The 19980-nt window shown below is 36.5% G+C and overlaps 1 protein-coding gene across 1 annotated transcript in view; it reads right to left on the bottom strand.

Moving 5' to 3' along the window:
- The window catches only part of fyb1b (FYN binding protein 1 b), a 55790-nt gene extending 39092 nt beyond the window's left edge, over window positions 1-16698 (bottom strand). Inside the window, exon 1 of the mRNA XM_062057127.1 lies at window positions 16516-16698. Within this exon, the coding sequence (XP_061913111.1) occupies window positions 16516-16518 (3 nt within the window). The 5' untranslated portion in view covers window positions 16519-16698. The remainder of the gene's footprint in view (window positions 1-16515) is intronic.
- Between the last annotated feature and the right edge of the window lie 3282 nt (window positions 16699-19980).

Here is a 19980-nt window from a genome sequence, read left to right as displayed (position 1 = left end):
AAATATTTGACGCTGAGGTGTATACCTGCAAAATTACACATTAGAAGCCAGCATGATGATGTTAGCATGCTAAATAAAATGTGTCAAAATATCTAACTCTGAGTTGTGTACCTATTTGTTTGAAATGCTAGTGTGCTAAGCTAAGCTAAGCTAAACGTTAGCACGCTAACAGGTATCATTCGTCAAGTAACAAAATATATGACGCTGAGGTGTATACCTGCAAAATTACACATTAGAAGCCAGCATGATGATGTTAGCATGCTAAATAAAATGTGTCAAAATATCTAACTCTGAGTTGTGTACCTATTTGTTTGAAATGCTAGCGTGCTAAGCTAAGCTAAGCTAAACGTTAGCACGCTAACAGGTATCATTCGTCAAGTAGCAAATATTTGACGCCGAGGTGTATACCTGCAAAATTACACATTAGAAGCCAGCATGATGATGTTAGCATGCTAAATAAAATGTGTCAAAATATCTAACTCTGAGTTGTGTACCTATTTGTTTGAAATGCTAGCGTGCTAAGCTAAGCTAAGCTAAACGTTAGCACGCTAACAGGTATCATTCGTCAAGTAGCAAATATTTGACGCTGAGGTGTATACCTGCAAAATTACACATTAGAAGCCAGCATGATGATGTTAGCATGCTAAATAAAATGTGTCAAAATATCTAACGCTGAGTTGTGTACCTATTTGTTTGAAATGCTAGCGTGCTAATCTAAGCTAAGCTAAAAGTTAGCACGCTAACAGGTATCATTCGTCAAGTAGCAAATATTTGACGCTGAGGTGTATACCTGCAAAATTACACATTAGAAGCCAGCATGATGATGTTAGCATGCTAAATAAAATGTGTCAAAATATCTAACTCTGAGTTGTGTACCTATTTGTTTGAAATGCTAGCGTGCTAATCTAAGCTAAGCTAAACGTTAGCACGCTAACAGGTATCATTCATCAAGTAGCAAATATTTGACGCTGAGGTGTATACCTGCAAAATTACACATTAGAAGCCAGTATGATGATGTTAGCATGCTAAATAAAATGTGTCAAAATATCTAACTCTGAGTTGTGTACCTATTTGTTTGAAATGCTAGCGTGCTAAGCTAAGCTAAGCTAAACGTTAGCACGCTAACAGGTATCATTCGTCAAGTAGCAAATATTTGACGCCGAGGTGTATACCTGCAAAATTACACATTAGAAGCCAGCATGATGATGTTAGCATGCTAAATAAAATGTGTCAAAATATCTAACTCTGAGTTGTGTACCTATTTGTTTGAAATGCTAGCGTGCTAAGCTAAGCTAGGCTAAACGTTAGCACGCTAACAGGTATCATTCGTCAAGTAACAAAATATATGACGCTGAGGTGTATACCTGCAAAATTACACATTAGAAGCCAGCATGATGATGTTAGCATGCTAAATAAAATGTGTCAAAATATCTAACTCTGAGTTGTGTACCTATTTGTTTGAAATGCTAGCGTGCTAAGCTAAGCTAAGCTAAACGTTAGCACGCTAACAGGTATCATTCGTCAAGTAGCAAATATTTGACGCTGAGGTGTATACCTGCAAAATTACACATTAGAAGCCAGCATGATGATGTTAGCATGCTAAATAAAATGTGTCAAAATATCTAACTCTGAGTTGTGTACCTATTTGTTTGAAATGCTAGCGTGCTAAGCTAAGCTAAGCTAAACGTTAGCACGCTAACAGGTATCATTCGTCAAGTAGCAAATATTTGATGCTGAGGTGTATACCTGCAAAATTACACATTATAAGCCAGCATGATGATGTTAGCATGCTAAATAAAATGTGTCAAAATATCTAAATCTGAGTTGTGTACCTATTTGTTTGAAATGCTAGCGTGCTAAGCTAAGCTAAGCTAAACGTTAGCACGCTAACAGGTATCATTCGTCAAGTAGCAAATATTTGACGCTGAGGTGTATACCTGCAAAATTACACATTAGAAGCCAGCATGATGATGTTAGCATGCTAAATAAAATGTGTCAAAATATCTAACTCTGAGTTGTGTACCTATTTGTTTGAAATGCTAGCGTGCTAAGCTAAGCTAAGCTAAACGTTAGCACGCTAACAGGTATCATTCGTCAAGTAGCATTTGATGCTGAGGTGTATACCTGCAAAATTAGTAAAATTAGTATCAGTTTTGATGTTTCTAGTGTGTGGCCCTCTGTGGAAAATGTTTTTAGATATTTGTGCACAAAAAGTAGAAGGAAAAAAAAATGCTTCTGAGGACGTTTCTGTCCTGGCGACACTCAAATGCTAAACAAATGACGTCCGTCTCATTTTAGGAACCGTCCTCCTGACAGCGTTGTGCAGTCACACTTTCACCGTGGGGCGGTACGAGGAAGTGGTTGATAACAAACAAAAGCTGCCGCCGGTATCGCCACGTCAGGCCGTGGCTAGCGGCGTTGCGCAAACAACTCACACATGTGCTGATGTGTAAGACCGTAATAAAAAAACCGACTGAAAAAGCTTTGTTGCTAGGCAGACTTTGTAATAGTGCTGCTTTAAAAAGAGAAGTATGTCGTTCCCATGGTAACCTAATGGCGCTTGACGGGAAAGGACAGGGACAGTCGGCAGGAATGCACACAGAAAATGCACATTTCATATTTTTACTTATCAACCTGACAAAAGGCGGAACATGACATCGGTCCCAAAAAGAAACTTCTGTTTCTAGAAGCGGGACTTACCCAAGAAGTGTTGCTCCACCGAAGGTGCAATCGCCTCTCCGGGTCACGCAAGAACACCTTAACAGTTCTTTAAAGTTCCATGTCCCAGATCACTCTTCTTCTACTCCCCTAAACACCTTAACAGTTCTGTAAAGTTCCATGTCCCAGATCACTCTTCTTCTACTCCCCTAAACACCTGAGCAGTTCTTTAAAGTTCCATGTCCCAGATCACTGTTCTTCTACTCCCCTAAACACCTTAACAGTTCTTTAAAGTTCCATGTCCCAGATCACTCTTCTTCTACTCCTCTAAACACCTAAACAGTTCTTTAAAGTTCCATGTCCCAGATCACTCTTCTTCTACTCCCCTAAACACCTTAACAGTTCTTTAAAGTTCCATGTCCCAGGTCACTCTTCTTCTACTCCCCTAAACACCTTAACAGTTCTTTAAAGTTCCATGTCCCAGATCACTCTTCTTCTACTCCCCTAAACACCTTAACAGTTCTTTAAAGTTCCATGTCCCAGATCACTCTTCTTCTATTCCCCTAAACACCTTAACAGTTCTTTAAAGTTCCATGTCCCAGATCACTCTTCTTCTACTCCCCTAAACACCTTAACAGTTCTTTAAAGTCCCATGTCCCAGATCACTCTTCTTCTACTCCCCTAAACACCTTAACAGTTCTTTAAAGTTCCATGTCCCGGATCACTCTTCTTCTACTCCCCTAAACACCTTAACAGTTCTTTAAAGTTCCATGTCCCAGATCACTCTTCTTCTATTCCCCTAAACACCTAAACAGTTCTTTAAAGTTCCATGTCCCAGATCACTCTTCTTCTACTCCCCTAAACACCTTAACAGTTCTTTAAAGTTCCATGTCCCAGATCACTCTTCTTCTACTCCCCTAAACACCTTAACAGTTCTTTAAAGTTCCATGTCCCAGATCACTCTTCTTCTACTCCCCTAAACACATGAACAGTTCTTTAAAGTTCCATGTCCCAGATCACTCTTCTTCTACTCCCCTAAACACCTAAACAGTTCTTTAAAGTTACATGTCCCAGATCACTCTTCTTCTACTCCCCTAAACACCTTAACAGTTCTTTAAAGTTCCATGTCCCAGATCACTCTTCTTCTACTCCCCTAAACACCTAAACAGTTCTTTAAAGTTCCATGTCCCAGATCACTCTTCTTCTACTCCCCTAAACACCTAAACAGTTCTTTAAAGTTCAATGTCCCAGATCACTGTTCTTCTACTCCCCTAAACACCTGAACAGTTCTTTAAAGTTCCATGTCCCAGATCACTCTTCTTCTACTCCCCTAAACACCTGAGCAGTTCTTTAAAGTTCCATGTCCCAGATCACTCTTCTTCTACTCCCCTAAACACCTTAACAGTTCTTTAAAGTTCCATGTCCCAGATCACTCTTCTTCTACTCCCCTAAACACCTGAACAGTTCTTTAAAGTTCCATGTCCCAGATCACTCTTCTTCTACTCCCCTAAACACCTTAACAGTTCTTTAAAGTTCCATGTCCCAGATCACTCTTCTTCTACTCCCCTAAACACCTTAACAGTTCTTTAAAGTTCCATGTCCCAGATCACTCTTCTTCTACTCCCCTAAACACCTTAACAGTTCTTTAAAGTTCCATGTCCCAGATCACTCTTCTTCTACTCCCCTAAACACCTTAACAGTTCTTTAAAGTTCCTTGTCCCAGATCACTCTTCTTCTACTCCCCTAAACACCTGAACAGTTCTTTAAAGTTCCATGTCCCAGATCACTCTTCTTCTACTCCCCTAAACACCTTAACAGTTCTTTAAAGTTCCATGTCCCAGATCACTCTTCTTCTACTCCCCTAAACACCTTAACAGTTCTTTAAAGTTCCATGTCCCAGATCACTCTTCTTCTACTCCCCTAAACACCTTAACAGTTCTTTAAAGTTCCTTGTCCCAGATCACTCTTCTTCTACTCCCCTAAACACCTTAACAGTTCTTTAAAGTTCCATGTCCCAGATCACTCTTCTTCTACTCCCCTAAACACCTTAACAGTTCTTTAAAGTTCCATGTCCCAGATCACTCTTCTTCTACTCCCCTAAACACCTTAACAGTTCTTTAAAGTTCCATGTCCCAGATCACTGTTCTTCTACTCCCCTAAAGACCTTAACAGTTCTTTAAAGTTCCATGTCCCAGATCACTCTTCTTTTACTCCCCTAAACACCTAAACAGTTCTTTAAAGTTCCATGTCCCAGCTCACTCTTCTTCTACTCCCCTAAACACCTTAACAGTTCTTTAAAGTTCCATGTCCCAGATCACTCTTCTTCTACTCCCCTAAACACATGAACAGTTCTTTAAAGTTCCATGTCCCAGGTCACTCTTCTTCTACTCCCCTAAACACCTGAACAGTTCTTTAAAGTTCCATGTCCCAGCTCACTCTTCTTCTACTCCCCTAAACACCTTAACAGTTCTTTAAAGTTCCATGTCCCAGCTCACTCTTCTTCTACTCCCCTAAACACCTTAACAGTTCTTTAAAGTTCCATGTCCCAGATCACTGTTCTTCTACTCCCCTAAACACCTGAACAGTTCTTTAAAGTTCTATGTCCCAGCTCACTCTTCTTCTACTCCCCTAAACACCTTAACAGTTCTTTAAAGTTCCATGTCCCAGATCACTCTTCTTCTACTCCCCTAAACACCTTAACAGTTCTTTAAAGTTCCATGTCCCAGATCACTCTTCTTCTACTCCCCTAAACACCTGAGCAGTTCTTTAAAGTTCCATGTCCCAGCTTACTCTTCTTCTACTCCCCTAAACACCTGAGCAGTTCTTTAAAGTTCCATGTCCCAGCTCACTCTTCTTCTACTCCCCTAAACACCTGAGCAGTTCTTTAAAGTTCCATGTCCAAAATCACTCTTCTTCTACTCCCCTAAACACCTGAACAGTTCTTTAAAGTTCCATGTCCCAGATCACTCTTCTTCTACTCCCCTAAACACCTGAACAGTTCTTTAAAGTTCCATGTCCCAGATCACTCTTCTTCTACTCCCCTAAACACCTGAGCAGTTCTTTAAAGTTCCATGTCCAAAATCACTCTTCTTCTACTCCCCTAAACACCTTAACAGTTCTTTAAAGTTCCATGTCCCAGATCACTCTTCTTCTACTCCCCTAAACACCTAAACAGTTCTTTAAAGTTCCATGTCCCAGATCACTCTTCTTCTACTCCCCTAAACACCTGAACAGTTCTTTAAAGTTCCATGTCCCAGATCACTCTTCTTCTACTCCCCTAAACACCTGAGCAGTTATTTAAAGTTCCATGTCCCAGATCACTCTTCTTCTACTCCCCTAAACACCTTAACAGTTCTTTAAAGTTCCATGTCCCAGATCACTCTTCTTCTACTCCCCTAAACACCTTAACAGTTCTTTAAAGTTCCATGTCCCAGATCACTCTTCTTCTACTCCCCTAAACACCTAAACAGTTCTTTAAAGTTCCATGTCCCAGATCACTCTTCTTCTACTCCCCTAAACACCTTAACAGTTCTTTAAAGTTCCATGTCCCAGATCACTCTTCTTCTACTCCCCTAAACACCTTAACAGTTCTTTAAAGTTCCATGTCCCAGATCACTCTTCTTCTACTCCCCTAAACACCTAAACAGTTCTTTAAAGTTCCATGTCCCAGGTCACTCTTCTTCTACTCCCCTAAACACCTTAACAGTTCTTTAAAGTTCCATGTCCCAGATCACTCTTCTTCTACTCCCCTAAACACCTAAACAGTTCTTTAAAGTTCCATGTCCCAGGTCACTCTTCTTCTACTCCCCTAAACACCTTAACAGTTATTTAAAGTTCCATGTCCCAGATCACTCTTCTTCTACTCCCCTAAACACCTAAACAGTTCTTTAAAGTTCCATGTCCCAGATCACTCTTCTTCTACTCCCCTAAACACCTGAGCAGTTCTTTAAAGTTCCATGTCCCAGATCACTCTTCTTCTACTCCTCTAAACACCTAAACAGTTCTTTAAAGTTCCATGTTCCAGATCACTCTTCTTCTACTCCCCTAAACACCTAAACAGTTCTTTAAAGTTCCATGTCCCAGGTCACTCTTCTTCTACTCCCCTAAACACCTGAGCAGTTATTTAAAGTTCCATGTTCCAGATCACTCTTCTTCTACTCCCCTAAACACCTAAACAGTTCTTTAAAGTTCCATGTTCCAGATCACTCTTCTTCTACTCCCCTAAACACCTAAACAGTTCTTTAAAGTTCCATGTCCCAGGTCACTCTTCTTCTACTCCCCTAAACACCTGAGCAGTTATTTAAAGTTCCATGTCCCAGATCACTCTTCTTCTACTCCCCTAAACACCTGAACAGTTCTTTAAAGTTCCATGTTCCAGATCACTCTTCTTCTACTCCCCTAAACACCTTAACAGTTCTTTAAAGTTCCATGTCCCAGATCACTCTTCTTCTACTCCCCTAAACACCTTAACAGTTCTTTAAAGTTCCATGTCCCAGATCACTCTTCTTCTACTCCCCTAAACATGCGCTTCTTGGCAAACAATATCAGCTGGGTTGACTTGAAATTTCTCACACATGGTGTTTTGCTAAATGGTCAAATATTAGTTAAATTGCAAATATAAAGAGGCAACTATATTTGGTTACAGTTTTTTTTAAAATATTTTTTATTATGTGTACAATCATAGAACTGTAAATATATATATATACAGTATGCTATGTATGTACTATTAATATACTATATATATGCTATTTATACACTATATATATGCTATGTATATACTATTAATATACTATGTATATGCTATTTATACACTATATATATGCTATGTATATACTATTAATATACTATGTATATGGTATGTATATACTATATATTTGCTTTGTATATAATATATGTATACTACGTATATGCTATGTACATGCTCTTTATATACTATATATATGCTATGTATACATAATATATATACTATGTTTTTGCTATGTATATACTATTTAAATACAATGTTTATGCTATGTATATACTATTTATATACTATGTAAATGTTATGTATATAGTATTTATATACTGTGTATGTGCTACGTATATAATATTTACATACCATGTATGTACTATTTATATAATATTTATACACCATGTGTATGCTATTTATATGCTATTTATATACTATGTATATGCTATTTATGTAATATCAATATACTGTGTTTATACTATGTATATACTATCTATATACTAAGTATATACTATGTATATGCTATGTAAATACTATTCATTTACTATGTATATACTGTGTATATGCTATGTATATACTATTTATATCATATTTATTTACTGTGTATGCTATGTATATACTATTTATATAATATTTATACACTATGTGTATGCTATGTATATACTATCTATATAATATTTATTTACTATGTGTATGCTATGTATATACTATTTACATAATATTTATATACTATGTGTATGCTATGTATATACTATTTATATAATATTAATATACTATGTGTATGCTATGTATATACTGTAATATTGATACAATATTTATATACTATGCATATGCTGTGTATATACTATTGATATATTTATATACTATGTGTATACTATTTATATAATATTTACATACTATGTGTATGCCATGTATATACTATGTATTTAGTATTTATATGCTATCTGTCTGCTATGTATATACTATTTATGTGATATTTATATACTATGTGTATTCTATGTATATAATATTTATATACTATGTGTATTCTATGTATATACTATTTATGTAATATTTATATGCTATGTGTATGCTATGTATATACTATTTATGTGATATTTATATACTATGTGTATTCTATGTATATAATATTTATATACTACATGTATTATATGTGTATTCTATGTATATAATATTTATATACTATGTGTATTCTATGTATATACTATTTATGTAATATTTATATTACTATGTGTATGCTACGTATATATTATTTATGTGAAATTTATATACTATGTGTATTCTATGTATATAATATTTATATACTACATGTATTTTATGTGTATTCTATGTATATAATATTTATATACTACATGTATTATATGTGTATTCTATGTATATAATATTTATATACTATGTGTATTCTATGTATATCATATTTATATACTACATGTATTATATGTGTATTATATGTATATAATATTTATATACTATGTGTATTCTATGTATATACTATTTATGTGATATTTATATACTATGTGTATTCTATGTATATATTGTGAATGTAAAATGTAAATACTATGTGCATGCTATGTATATAATATGTATATACTATCTGTTTTCTATGTATATAATATTTATATACTATGTATATACTATGTATATAGTACTTATGTAACATTTATGTACTACGTGTATTCTATGTATATAGTATGTACAGTACAGGCCAAAAGTTTGGACACACTTCTCATTCGATGCGTTTTCTTTATTTCCATGACTATTTACAATGTAAATAGTCACGTAGATTGTCACATCAAAACTACGACACCTGTGAAGTGACAAAACATTTCAGGTGACTACCTCTTGAAGCTCATGGAGAGAATGCCAAGAGTGTGCGAAGCAGTAATGAGAGCAAAGGGTGGCTATTTTGAAGAAACTAGAATATAAAACATCTTTTCAGTTGTTTTGTTGATAAGTACATAACTCCACATGTGTTCATTCATAGTTTTGATGGGACTATCTACAATGTAAATAGTCATGAACATAAAGATTGAATGAGGAGAAGGTGTGTCCAAACTTTTGGCCTGTACTGTACATCATATTGATATACTATGTGTATATATACTATGTATGTAATATGTATATACTATGTGCATTCTATGTATATACTATTTATGTAATATTTATATACCGTGTGTATTCTATTTATATAATATTTATATACTATGTGTATTCTATATATATACTATTTATGTAATATGTATATACTATGTGTATTCTATTTATATAATATTTATATGCTATGTGTATTCTATGTATATACTATGTAAGTAATATTATTATACTATGTGTATTCTATGTATATACTATTTATGTAATATTTATATACCGTGTGTATTCTATTTATATAATATTTATATACTATGTGTATTCTATATATATACTATTTATGTAATATGTATATACTATGTGTATTATATTTAGATAATATTTATATGCTATGTGTATTCTATGTATATACTATGTAAGTAATATTATTATACTATGTGTATTCTATGTATATACTATTTATGTAATATTTATATACTATGTGTATTCTATGTATATACTATTTATATAATATTTATATACTATGTGTATTCTATGTATATACTATTTATGTAATATGTATATACTATGTGTATTCTATGTATATATTATTTATGTAGTATTTATATACTATGTGTATTCTATGTATATATTATTTATGTAGTATTTATATACTATGTGTATTCTATGTATAAACTATCTATGTAATATGTATATACTATGTGTATTCTATTTATATAAAATTTATATGCTATGTGTATTCTATGTATATACTATGTAAGTAATAGTATTATACTATGTGTATTCTATGTATATACTATTTATGTAATATTTATATACTATGTGTATTCTATGTATATACTATTTATATAATATTTATATACTATGTGTATTCTATGTATATACTATTTATGTAATATGTATATACTATGTGTATTCTATGTATATACTATTTATGTATACTATTTATGTAATATTTATACTATGTGTATTCTATGTATATACAATGTATATACTATATATATACTGTGTGTATTCTATGTATATAATATTTATATATTATGTGTATTATATGTATACAATACTGATATACTATGTATATAGTATTTATGTAATATTTATATACTACGTGTATTCTATGTATATAGTATGTATATACTATTGATATACTATATAAGCATTCTGTGTGTATACTATGTCTATAATAAATATGTGTATTGTATGTACACAGTATGAGAGAGAAGAGCTATGTGCTGTATATATTGTATTGATGTTATATTTATATACTGTACATAGGCGCCGATGCACCCACGTGGGATTGATGGCAACTTTCAATCTTTAAAATCATTTAAAAAATTAAATCTTATTGTTGTTCATTTTATGGCGAATTAGACCGGTTTTACATAATAAAAGATTCACAAGGCCAACACTGTCATAAACATGTGCCATATAGTGAAACCACACTAAACAACACTGTCATAAACATGTGCCATATAGTGAGACCACACTAAACAACACTGTCATAAACATGTGCCATATAGTGAAACCACACTAAACAACACTGTCATAAATATGTGCCATATAGTGAAACCACACTAAACAAAACTGTCATAAACATGTGCCATATAGTGAAACCACACTAAACAACACTGTCATAAACATGTGCCATATAGTGAGACCACACTAAACAACACTGTCATAAACATGTGCCATATAGTGAAACCACGCTAAACAACACTGTCATAAACATGTGCCATATAGTGAAACCACACTAAACAACACTGTCTTAAATATGTGCCATATAGTGAAACCACACTAAACAACACTGTCATAAACATGTGCCATATAGTGAAACCACACTAAAAAACACTGCCATAAACATGTGCCATATAGTGAAACCACACTAAACAACACTGTCATAAACATGTGCCATAAAGTGAAACCCCACTAAACAACACTGTCATAAACATGTGCCATATAGTGAGACCACACTAAACAACACTGTCATAAACATGTGCCATATAGTGAGAACACACTAAACAACACTGACATAAATATGTGCCATATAGTGAGACCACACTAAACAACACTGTCATAAACATGTGCCATATAGTGAAACCACACTAAACAACACTGTCATAAAAATGTGCCATATAGTGAAACCAAACTAAACAACACTGTCATAAACGTGTGCCATATAGTGAAACCACACTAAACAACACTGTCATAAACGTGTGCCATATAGTGAAACCACACTAAACAACACTGTCATAAACGTGTGCCATATAGTGAAACCACACTAAACAACACTGTCATAAACGTGTGCCATATAGTGAAACCACACTAAACAACACTGTCATAAACATGTGCCATATAGTGAAACCACACTAAACAACACTGTCATAAACATGTGCCATAAAGTGAAACCACACTAAACAACACTGTCATAAACGTGTGCCATATAGTGAAACCACACTAAACAACACTGTCATAAACGTGTGCCATATAGTGAAACCACACTAAACAACACTGTCATAAACGTGTGCCATATAGTGAAACCACACTAAACAACACTGTCATAAACATGTGCCGTATAGTGAAACCACACTAAACAACACTGTCATAAACATGTGTCATATAGTGAGACCACACTAAACAACACTGTCATAAACATGTGCCATATAGTGAAACCACACTAAACAACACTGTCATAAACATGTGCCATACAGTGAAACCACACTAAACAACACTGTCATAAACATGTGCCATATAGTGAAACCACACTAAACAACACTGTCATAAACATGTGCCATATAGTGAGACCACACTAAACAACACTGTCATAAACATGTGCCATAAAGTGAAACCACACTAAACAACACTGTCATAAACATGTGCCATATAGTGAAACCACACTAAACAACACTGTCATAAACATGTGCCATTAGTGAAACCACACTAAACAACACTGTCATAAACATGTGCCATATAGTGAGATCACACTAAACAACACTGTCATAAACGTGTGCCATATAGTGAAACCACACTAAACAACACTGTCATAAACGTGTGCCATATAGTGAAACCACACTAAACAACACTGTCATAAACGTGTGCCATATAGTGAAACCACACTAAACCACACTGTCATAAACGTGTGCCATATAGTGAAACCACACTAAACAACACTGTCATAAACGTGTGCCGTATAGTGAAACCACACTAAACAACACTGTCATAAACATGTGCCATTAGTGAAACCACACTAAACAACACTGTCATAAACATGTGCCATATAGTGAGATCACACTAAACAACACTGTCATAAACGTGTGCCATATAGTGAAACCACACTAAACAACACTGTCATAAACGTGTGCCATATAGTGAAACCACACTAAACAACACTGTCATAAACGTGTGCCATATAGTGAAACCACACTAAACCACACTGTCATAAACGTGTGCCATATAGTGAAACCACACTAAACAACACTGTCATAAACGTGTGCCGTATAGTGAAACCACACTAAACAACACAGTCATAAACATGTGCCATATAGTGAAACCACACTAAACAACACAGTCATAAACATGTGCCATATAGTGAGACCACACTAAACAACACTGTCATAAATATGTGCCATATAGTGAAACCACACTAAACAACACTGTCATAAACATGTGCCATATAGTGAAACCACACTAAACAACACTGTCATAAACATGTGCCATATAGTGAAACCACACTAAACAACACTGTCATAAACATGTGCCATATAGTGAAACCACACTAAACAACACGGTCATAAACATGTGCCATTAGTGAAACCACACTAAACAACACTGTCATAAACATGTGCCATATAGTGAAACCACTCTAAATAACACTGTCATAAACATGTGCCATTAGTGAAACCACACTAAACAACACTGTCATAAACATGTGCCATTAGTGAAACCACACTAAACAACACTGTCATAAACATGTGCCATAAAGTGAAACCACACTAAACAACAATGACAAACACATGTTGGGAGAATATTTGCAACACAACATAAACACTACAGAACAAATTCCCAGAATTCCCTGCAGCACCAACTCTTCCGGGACGCTACAATATAAATAAACGACATTGGTGGATCTACACCTGACATCCACTGTAATGATACCGAGTACAATAGTGTATCTAGTCGATACTACTATGATTTTTTTAACATCACAAAATCTTGTTTTGTTTTAAAAAATAATGAATATTATGTTTATAAAGTCAGTAAATATGTCCCTGGACACATGAGGAATTTGAATATGACCAATGTATGATCCTGTAACTACTTGGTATCGGATCCATACCTAAATGTGTGGTATCATCCAAAACTAATGTCAAGTATCAAAGAAGAGAAGAATAAGTGATTATTACATTTTAACAGAAGTGTAGATAGAACATGTTGAAACAGAAAATAAGCAGATATTAACAGTAAATGAACAAGTGGATTAATAATCCATTTTTACAGTTTGTCCCTCATAATGTGTACAAAATAATAGGTGTATAAATGACACAATATGTTACTGCATACGTCAGCAGAATAATTAGGAGTCTTTGTTTGTTTACTTACTACTAAAAGACAAGTTGTCTAGTATGTTCAACATTTTATTTAAGGACTAAATGACAATAATAAACATATGTTTCATGTACACTAACATTTGTTGTTCAAATAAAGACAATAATGACTTTTTTTTTATTTTTTAGAAAAGTACTGATAAGTACTGTATATAATATTGATATATTATGTGTATTCTAGGTGTACAGTCTGAGTACTATGAGAGAGAAGAGCAGTGTGCTGTGTATATAGTATTGATGTAATATTGATATACTATGTATATAATAAATATCTATGTGTATACTATGTATATAATATATATTTGTATACTATATATATATATATATATATATATATATATATATATATATATATATATATATATATATGTGTATACTATGTACAAACCCCGTTTGCATATGAGTTGAGAAATGGTGTTAGATGTAAATATAAACGGAATACAATGATTTGCAAATCCTTTTCAAGCCATATTCAGTTGAATATGCTACAAAGACAACATATTTGATGTTCAAACTGATAAACATTTTTTTATTTGCAAATAATCATTAACTTTAGAATTTGATGCCAGCAACACGTGACAAAGAAGTTGGGAAAGGTGGCAATAAATACTGATAAAGTTGAGGAATGCTCATCAAACACTTATTTGGAACATCCCACAGGTGAACAGGCAAATTGGGAACAGGTGGGTGCCATGATTGGGTATAAAAGTAGATTCCATGAAATGCTCAGTCATTCACAAACAAGGATGGGGCGAGGGTCACCACTTTGTCAACAAATGCGTGAGCAAATTGTTGAACAGTTTAAGAAAAACCTTTCTCAAGCAGCTATTGCAAGGAATTTAGGGATTTCACCATCTACGCTCCGTAATACCATCAAAGGGTTGAGAGAATCTGGAGAAATCACTGCACGTAAGCAGCTAAGCCCATGACCTTCCATCCCTCAGGCTGTACTGCATCAACAAGCCACATCAGTGTGTAAAGGATATCACCACATGGGCTCAGGAACACTTCAGAAAGCCACTGTCAGTAACTACAGTTGGTCGCTACATCTGTAAGTGCAAGTTAAAACTCTCCTATGCAAGGCGAAAACCGTTTATCAACAACACCCAGAAACGCCGTCGGCTTCGCTGGGCCTTAGCTCATCTAAGATGGACTGATGCAAAGTGGAAAAGTGTTCTGTGGTCTGACGAGTCCACATTTCAAATTGTTTTTGGAAACTGTGGACGTGGTGTCCTCCGGACCAAAGAGGAAAAGAACCATCCGGATTGTTCTAGGCGCAAAGTGTAAAAGGCAGCATGTGTGATGGTATGGGGGTGTATTAGTGCCCAAGACATGGGTAACTTACACATCTGTGAAGGCACCATTAATGCTGAAAGGTACATACAGCTTTTGGAGCAACATATGTTGTTATCATGGACGCCCCTGCTTATTTCAGCAAGACAATGCCAAGCCAGGTGTTACAACAGCGTGGCTTCAGAGTAAAAGAGTGCGGGTACTAGACTGGCCTGCCTGTAGTCCAGACATTGAACATGTGTGAAGGCTAAAATATGAGAAGGGAGACTGTTGAACAACTTAAGCTGTACATCAAGCAAGAATGGGAAAGAATTCCACTTCAAAAATGTGTCTCCTCAGTTCCCAAACCTTTACTGAGTGTTGTTAAAAGGAAAGGCCATGTAACACAGTGGTGAACATGCCCTTTCCCAACTACTTTGTCACGTGTTGCTGGCATGAAATTCTAAGTTAATTATTATTTGCAAAAAAATTAAATAAAGTTTATGAGTTTGAACATCAAATATGTTGTCTTTGTAGCATATTCAACTGAATATGGCTTGAAAAGGATTCGCAAATCATTGTATTCTGTTTATATTTACATTTAACACAATTTCCCAACTCATATGGAAACGGGGTTTGTATATAATATTTATATATATATATATATGTATACTATGTATATAATATATATAATATATATATATATATATATATATATATAAATATATATATATATATATATATATATATATATATATATATATATATATATATATATATATATATATATATATATATATATATATATATATATATATATATATATATATATATATATATATATATATATATATATATATATATATATGTATACAATGTGTAGTCTGCTATGAGAGAGAAGAGTAGTGTGTTGTGTGTGTCCTCCCCAGCAAAGAGGAAGCAAACATTTCTATTTCCAGTTTAATGAAATTGCGAAGAGGCCGACATTGCACAAGCGTGAACTTTGACATTTAAGTTGAAACAAACTGATGTTGAGCAAAAAAAAAAAGTCGCCTAATTTCTCAGTGGAGAAACATGAAACATGTTTTCTAACAAGTGACATTCCTCTTGCAAAAAGCACAGCTATAAAAGTCATCAAGTCCATATTTATCATTTTGCTGTACTCACCATGTCGGAATGACACGCCCGCCCGCCTGCAGTTGTGTACCCGTCCTATGGTGTAGACCAAGCAGTTGTGTACTCGTCCTACTTGTGTAGACCAAGCAGTTGTGTCCTCGTCCTACTTGTGTAGACCAAGCAGTTGTGTCCTCGTCCTACTTGTGTAGACCAAGCAATTGTGTACCTGTCCTACACTCGATGTCACACTGATTGTGTGGACACAGCCTCAACTACTTCCTTTCTCTCTCTCTCTGTGCGTGTGCGTGTGTGTGTGTGTGTGTGTGTGTGTGTGTGTGTGTGTGTGTGTGTGTGTGTGTGTGTGTGTGTGTGTGTGTGTGTGTGTTCTGGCAATGCTTACTTAAGGAGGACATGGCTCTGTTTACAAAGTCACCCTTTAGGGGACCTCTGACGGTATGGGGACAAAACAACAGTTTTTAAATTATCCATTGTCAGATCCATTGCCTAAGAGATTTTGAAGCTTTGGCCCATAAAACATGTTTACTGCTTAGTTTGAGTGTGAGACATTTGCACAGCAGCCCCCTCATGGGGCTGTAGCTGGTACAGCACTCGCTCTTTTCAACGGTCCTCAGTAGTCACATACAAATGTGTGTGAATGATGCAAAATGATTGAAATGCGGTCCCCATGAAGCATATGAAGTGTTCCCCCCACCATATGAAGTGTTTCCCCCACCATATGAAGTGTTTCCCTCACCAAATGAAGTGTTTCCCCCACCATATGAAGTGTTTCCCTCGCCATATGAAGTGTTTCCCCCCACCATATAAAGTGTTTCCCCCACCATATGAAGTGTTTCCCTCACCATATGAAGTGTTTCCCCCACCATATGAAGTGTTTCCCCCACCATATGAAGTGTTTCCCTCACCATATGAAGTGTTTTCCCCCCACCATATAAAGTGTTTCCCCCACCATATGAAGTGTTTCCCCCCCACCATATGAAGTGTTTCCCCCACCATATGAAGTGTTTCCCTCGCCATATGAAGTGTTTCCCCCCACCATATAAAGTGTTTCCCCCACCATATGAAGTGTTTCCCCCCACCATATGAAGTGTTTCCCCCCACCATATGAAGTGTTTCCCTCACCATATGAAGTGTTTTCCCCCCACCATATAAAGTGTTTCCCCCACCATATGAAGTGTTTCCCCCCCACCATATGAAGTGTTTCCCCCACCATATGGAGTGTTTCCCTCACCATATGAAGTGTTTCCCTCACCATATGAAGTGTTTCCCCCCACCATATAAAGTGTTTCCCCCACCATATGAAGTGTTTCCCCCCACCATATGAAGTGTTTCCCTCACCATATGAAGTGTTTCCCCCCACCATATAAAGTGTTTCCCCCACCATATGAAGTGTTCCCCCCACCATATGAAGTGTTCCTCCCACCATATGAAGTGTTTCCCCCACCATATGAAGTGTTTCCCTCACCATATGAAGTGTTCCTCCCACCATATGAAGTGTTCCCCCCACCATATGAAGTGTTCCTCCCACCATATGAAGTGTTTCCCCCCACCATATGAAGTGTTCCTCCCACCATATGAAGTGTTTCCCCCCACCATGTGAAGTGTTTCCCCCACCATATGAAGTGTTTCCCTCACCATATGAAGTGTTCCTCCCACCATATGAAGTGTTCCCCCCACCATATGAAGTGTTCCTCCCACCATATGAAGTGTTTCCCCCACCATATGAAGTGTTTCCCTCACCATATGAAGTGTTTCCCCCACCATATGAAGTGTTTCCCCCCACCATATGAAGTGTTTCCCCCCACCATATGAAGTGTTTCCCTCACCATATGAAGTGTTTTCCCCCCACCATATAAAGTGTTTCCCCCACCATATGAAGTGTTTCCCCCCCACCATATGAAGTGTTTCCCTCACCATATGAAGTGTTTTCCCCCCACCATATAAAGTGTTTCCCCCACCATATGAAGTGTTTCCCCCCCACCATATGAAGTGTTTCCCCCACCATATGGAGTGTTTCCCTCACCATATGAAGTGTTTCCCCCACCATATGAAGTGTTTCCCCCACCATATGAAGTGTTTCCCCCCACCATATAAAGTGTTTCCCCCACCATATGAAGTGTTTCCCCCCACCATATGAAGTGTTTCCCTCACCATATGAAGTGTTTCCCCCCACCATATAAAGTGTTTCCCCCACCATATGAAGTGTTCCCCCCACCATATGAAGTGTTCCTCCCACCAAATTAAGTGTTTCCCTCGCCATATGAAGTGTTTCCCCCACCATATGAAGTGTTTCCCTCACCATATGAAGTGTTTCCCTCACCATATGAAGTGTTTCCCCCACCAAATGAAGTGTTTCCCTCGCCATATGAAGTGTTTCCCTCACCAAATGAAGTGTTTCCCCCACCATATGAAGTGTTTCCCCCACCAAATGAAGTGTTTCCCTCGCCATATGAAGTGTTTCCCCCACCATATGAAGTGTTTCCCTCACCATATGAAGTGTTTCCCTCACCATATGAAGTGTTTCCCCCACCAAATGAAGTGTTTCCCTCGCCATATGAAGTGTTTCCCCCACCATATGAAGTGTTTCCCCCACCATATGAAGTGTTTCCCTCACCATATGAAGTGTTTTCCCCCCACCATATAAAGTGTTTCCCCCACCATATGAAGTGTTCCTCCCACCATATGAAGTGTTTCCCCCCACCATGTGAAGTGTTTCCCCCACCATATGAAGTGTTTCCCTCACCATATGAAGTGTTCCTCCCACCATATGAAGTGTTCCCCCCACCATATGAAGTGTTCCTCCCACCATATGAAGTGTTTCCCCCACCATATGAAGTGTTTCCCTCACCATATGAAGTGTTTCCCCCACCATATGAAGTGTTTCCCCCACCATATGAAGTGTTTCCCTCACCATATGAAGTGTTTCCCTCACCATATGAAGTGTTTCCCCCACCATATGAAGTGTTTCCCTCACCATATGAAGTGTTCCCCCCACCATATGAAGTGTTTCCCCCACCATATGAAGTGTTTCCCCCACCATATGAAGTGTTTCCCCCACCATATGAAGTGTTTCCCTCACCATATGAAGTGTTCCTCCCACCATATGAAGTGTTCCCCCCACCATATGAAGTGTTTCCCCCACCAAATTAAGTGTTCCCTCGCCATATGAAGTGTTTCCCCCACCATATGAAGTGTTTCCCTCACCATATGAAGTGTTTCCCTCACCATATGAAGTGTTTCCCCCACCAAATGAAGTGTTTCCCTCGCCATTTGAAGTGTTTCCCCCACCATATGAAGTGTTTCCCCCACCATATGAAGTGTTTCCCTCACCATATGAAGTGTTCCCCCCACCATATGAAGTGTTTCCCCCACCATATGAAGTGTTCCCCCCACCATATGAAGTGTTTCCCCCACCATATGAAGTGTTTCCCCCACCATATGAAGTGTTTCCCTCACCATATGAAGTGTTCCTCCCACCATATGAAGTGTTCCCCCCAC

This window comes from Entelurus aequoreus, linkage group LG08 (assembly GCF_033978785.1).
Source record: "Entelurus aequoreus isolate RoL-2023_Sb linkage group LG08, RoL_Eaeq_v1.1, whole genome shotgun sequence".
Lineage (NCBI taxonomy): Eukaryota > Metazoa > Chordata > Actinopteri > Syngnathiformes > Syngnathidae > Entelurus > Entelurus aequoreus.
The sequence above is the reverse complement of the archived record's forward strand: the minus strand, read 5'-3'. Positions and strand labels throughout refer to the sequence as shown.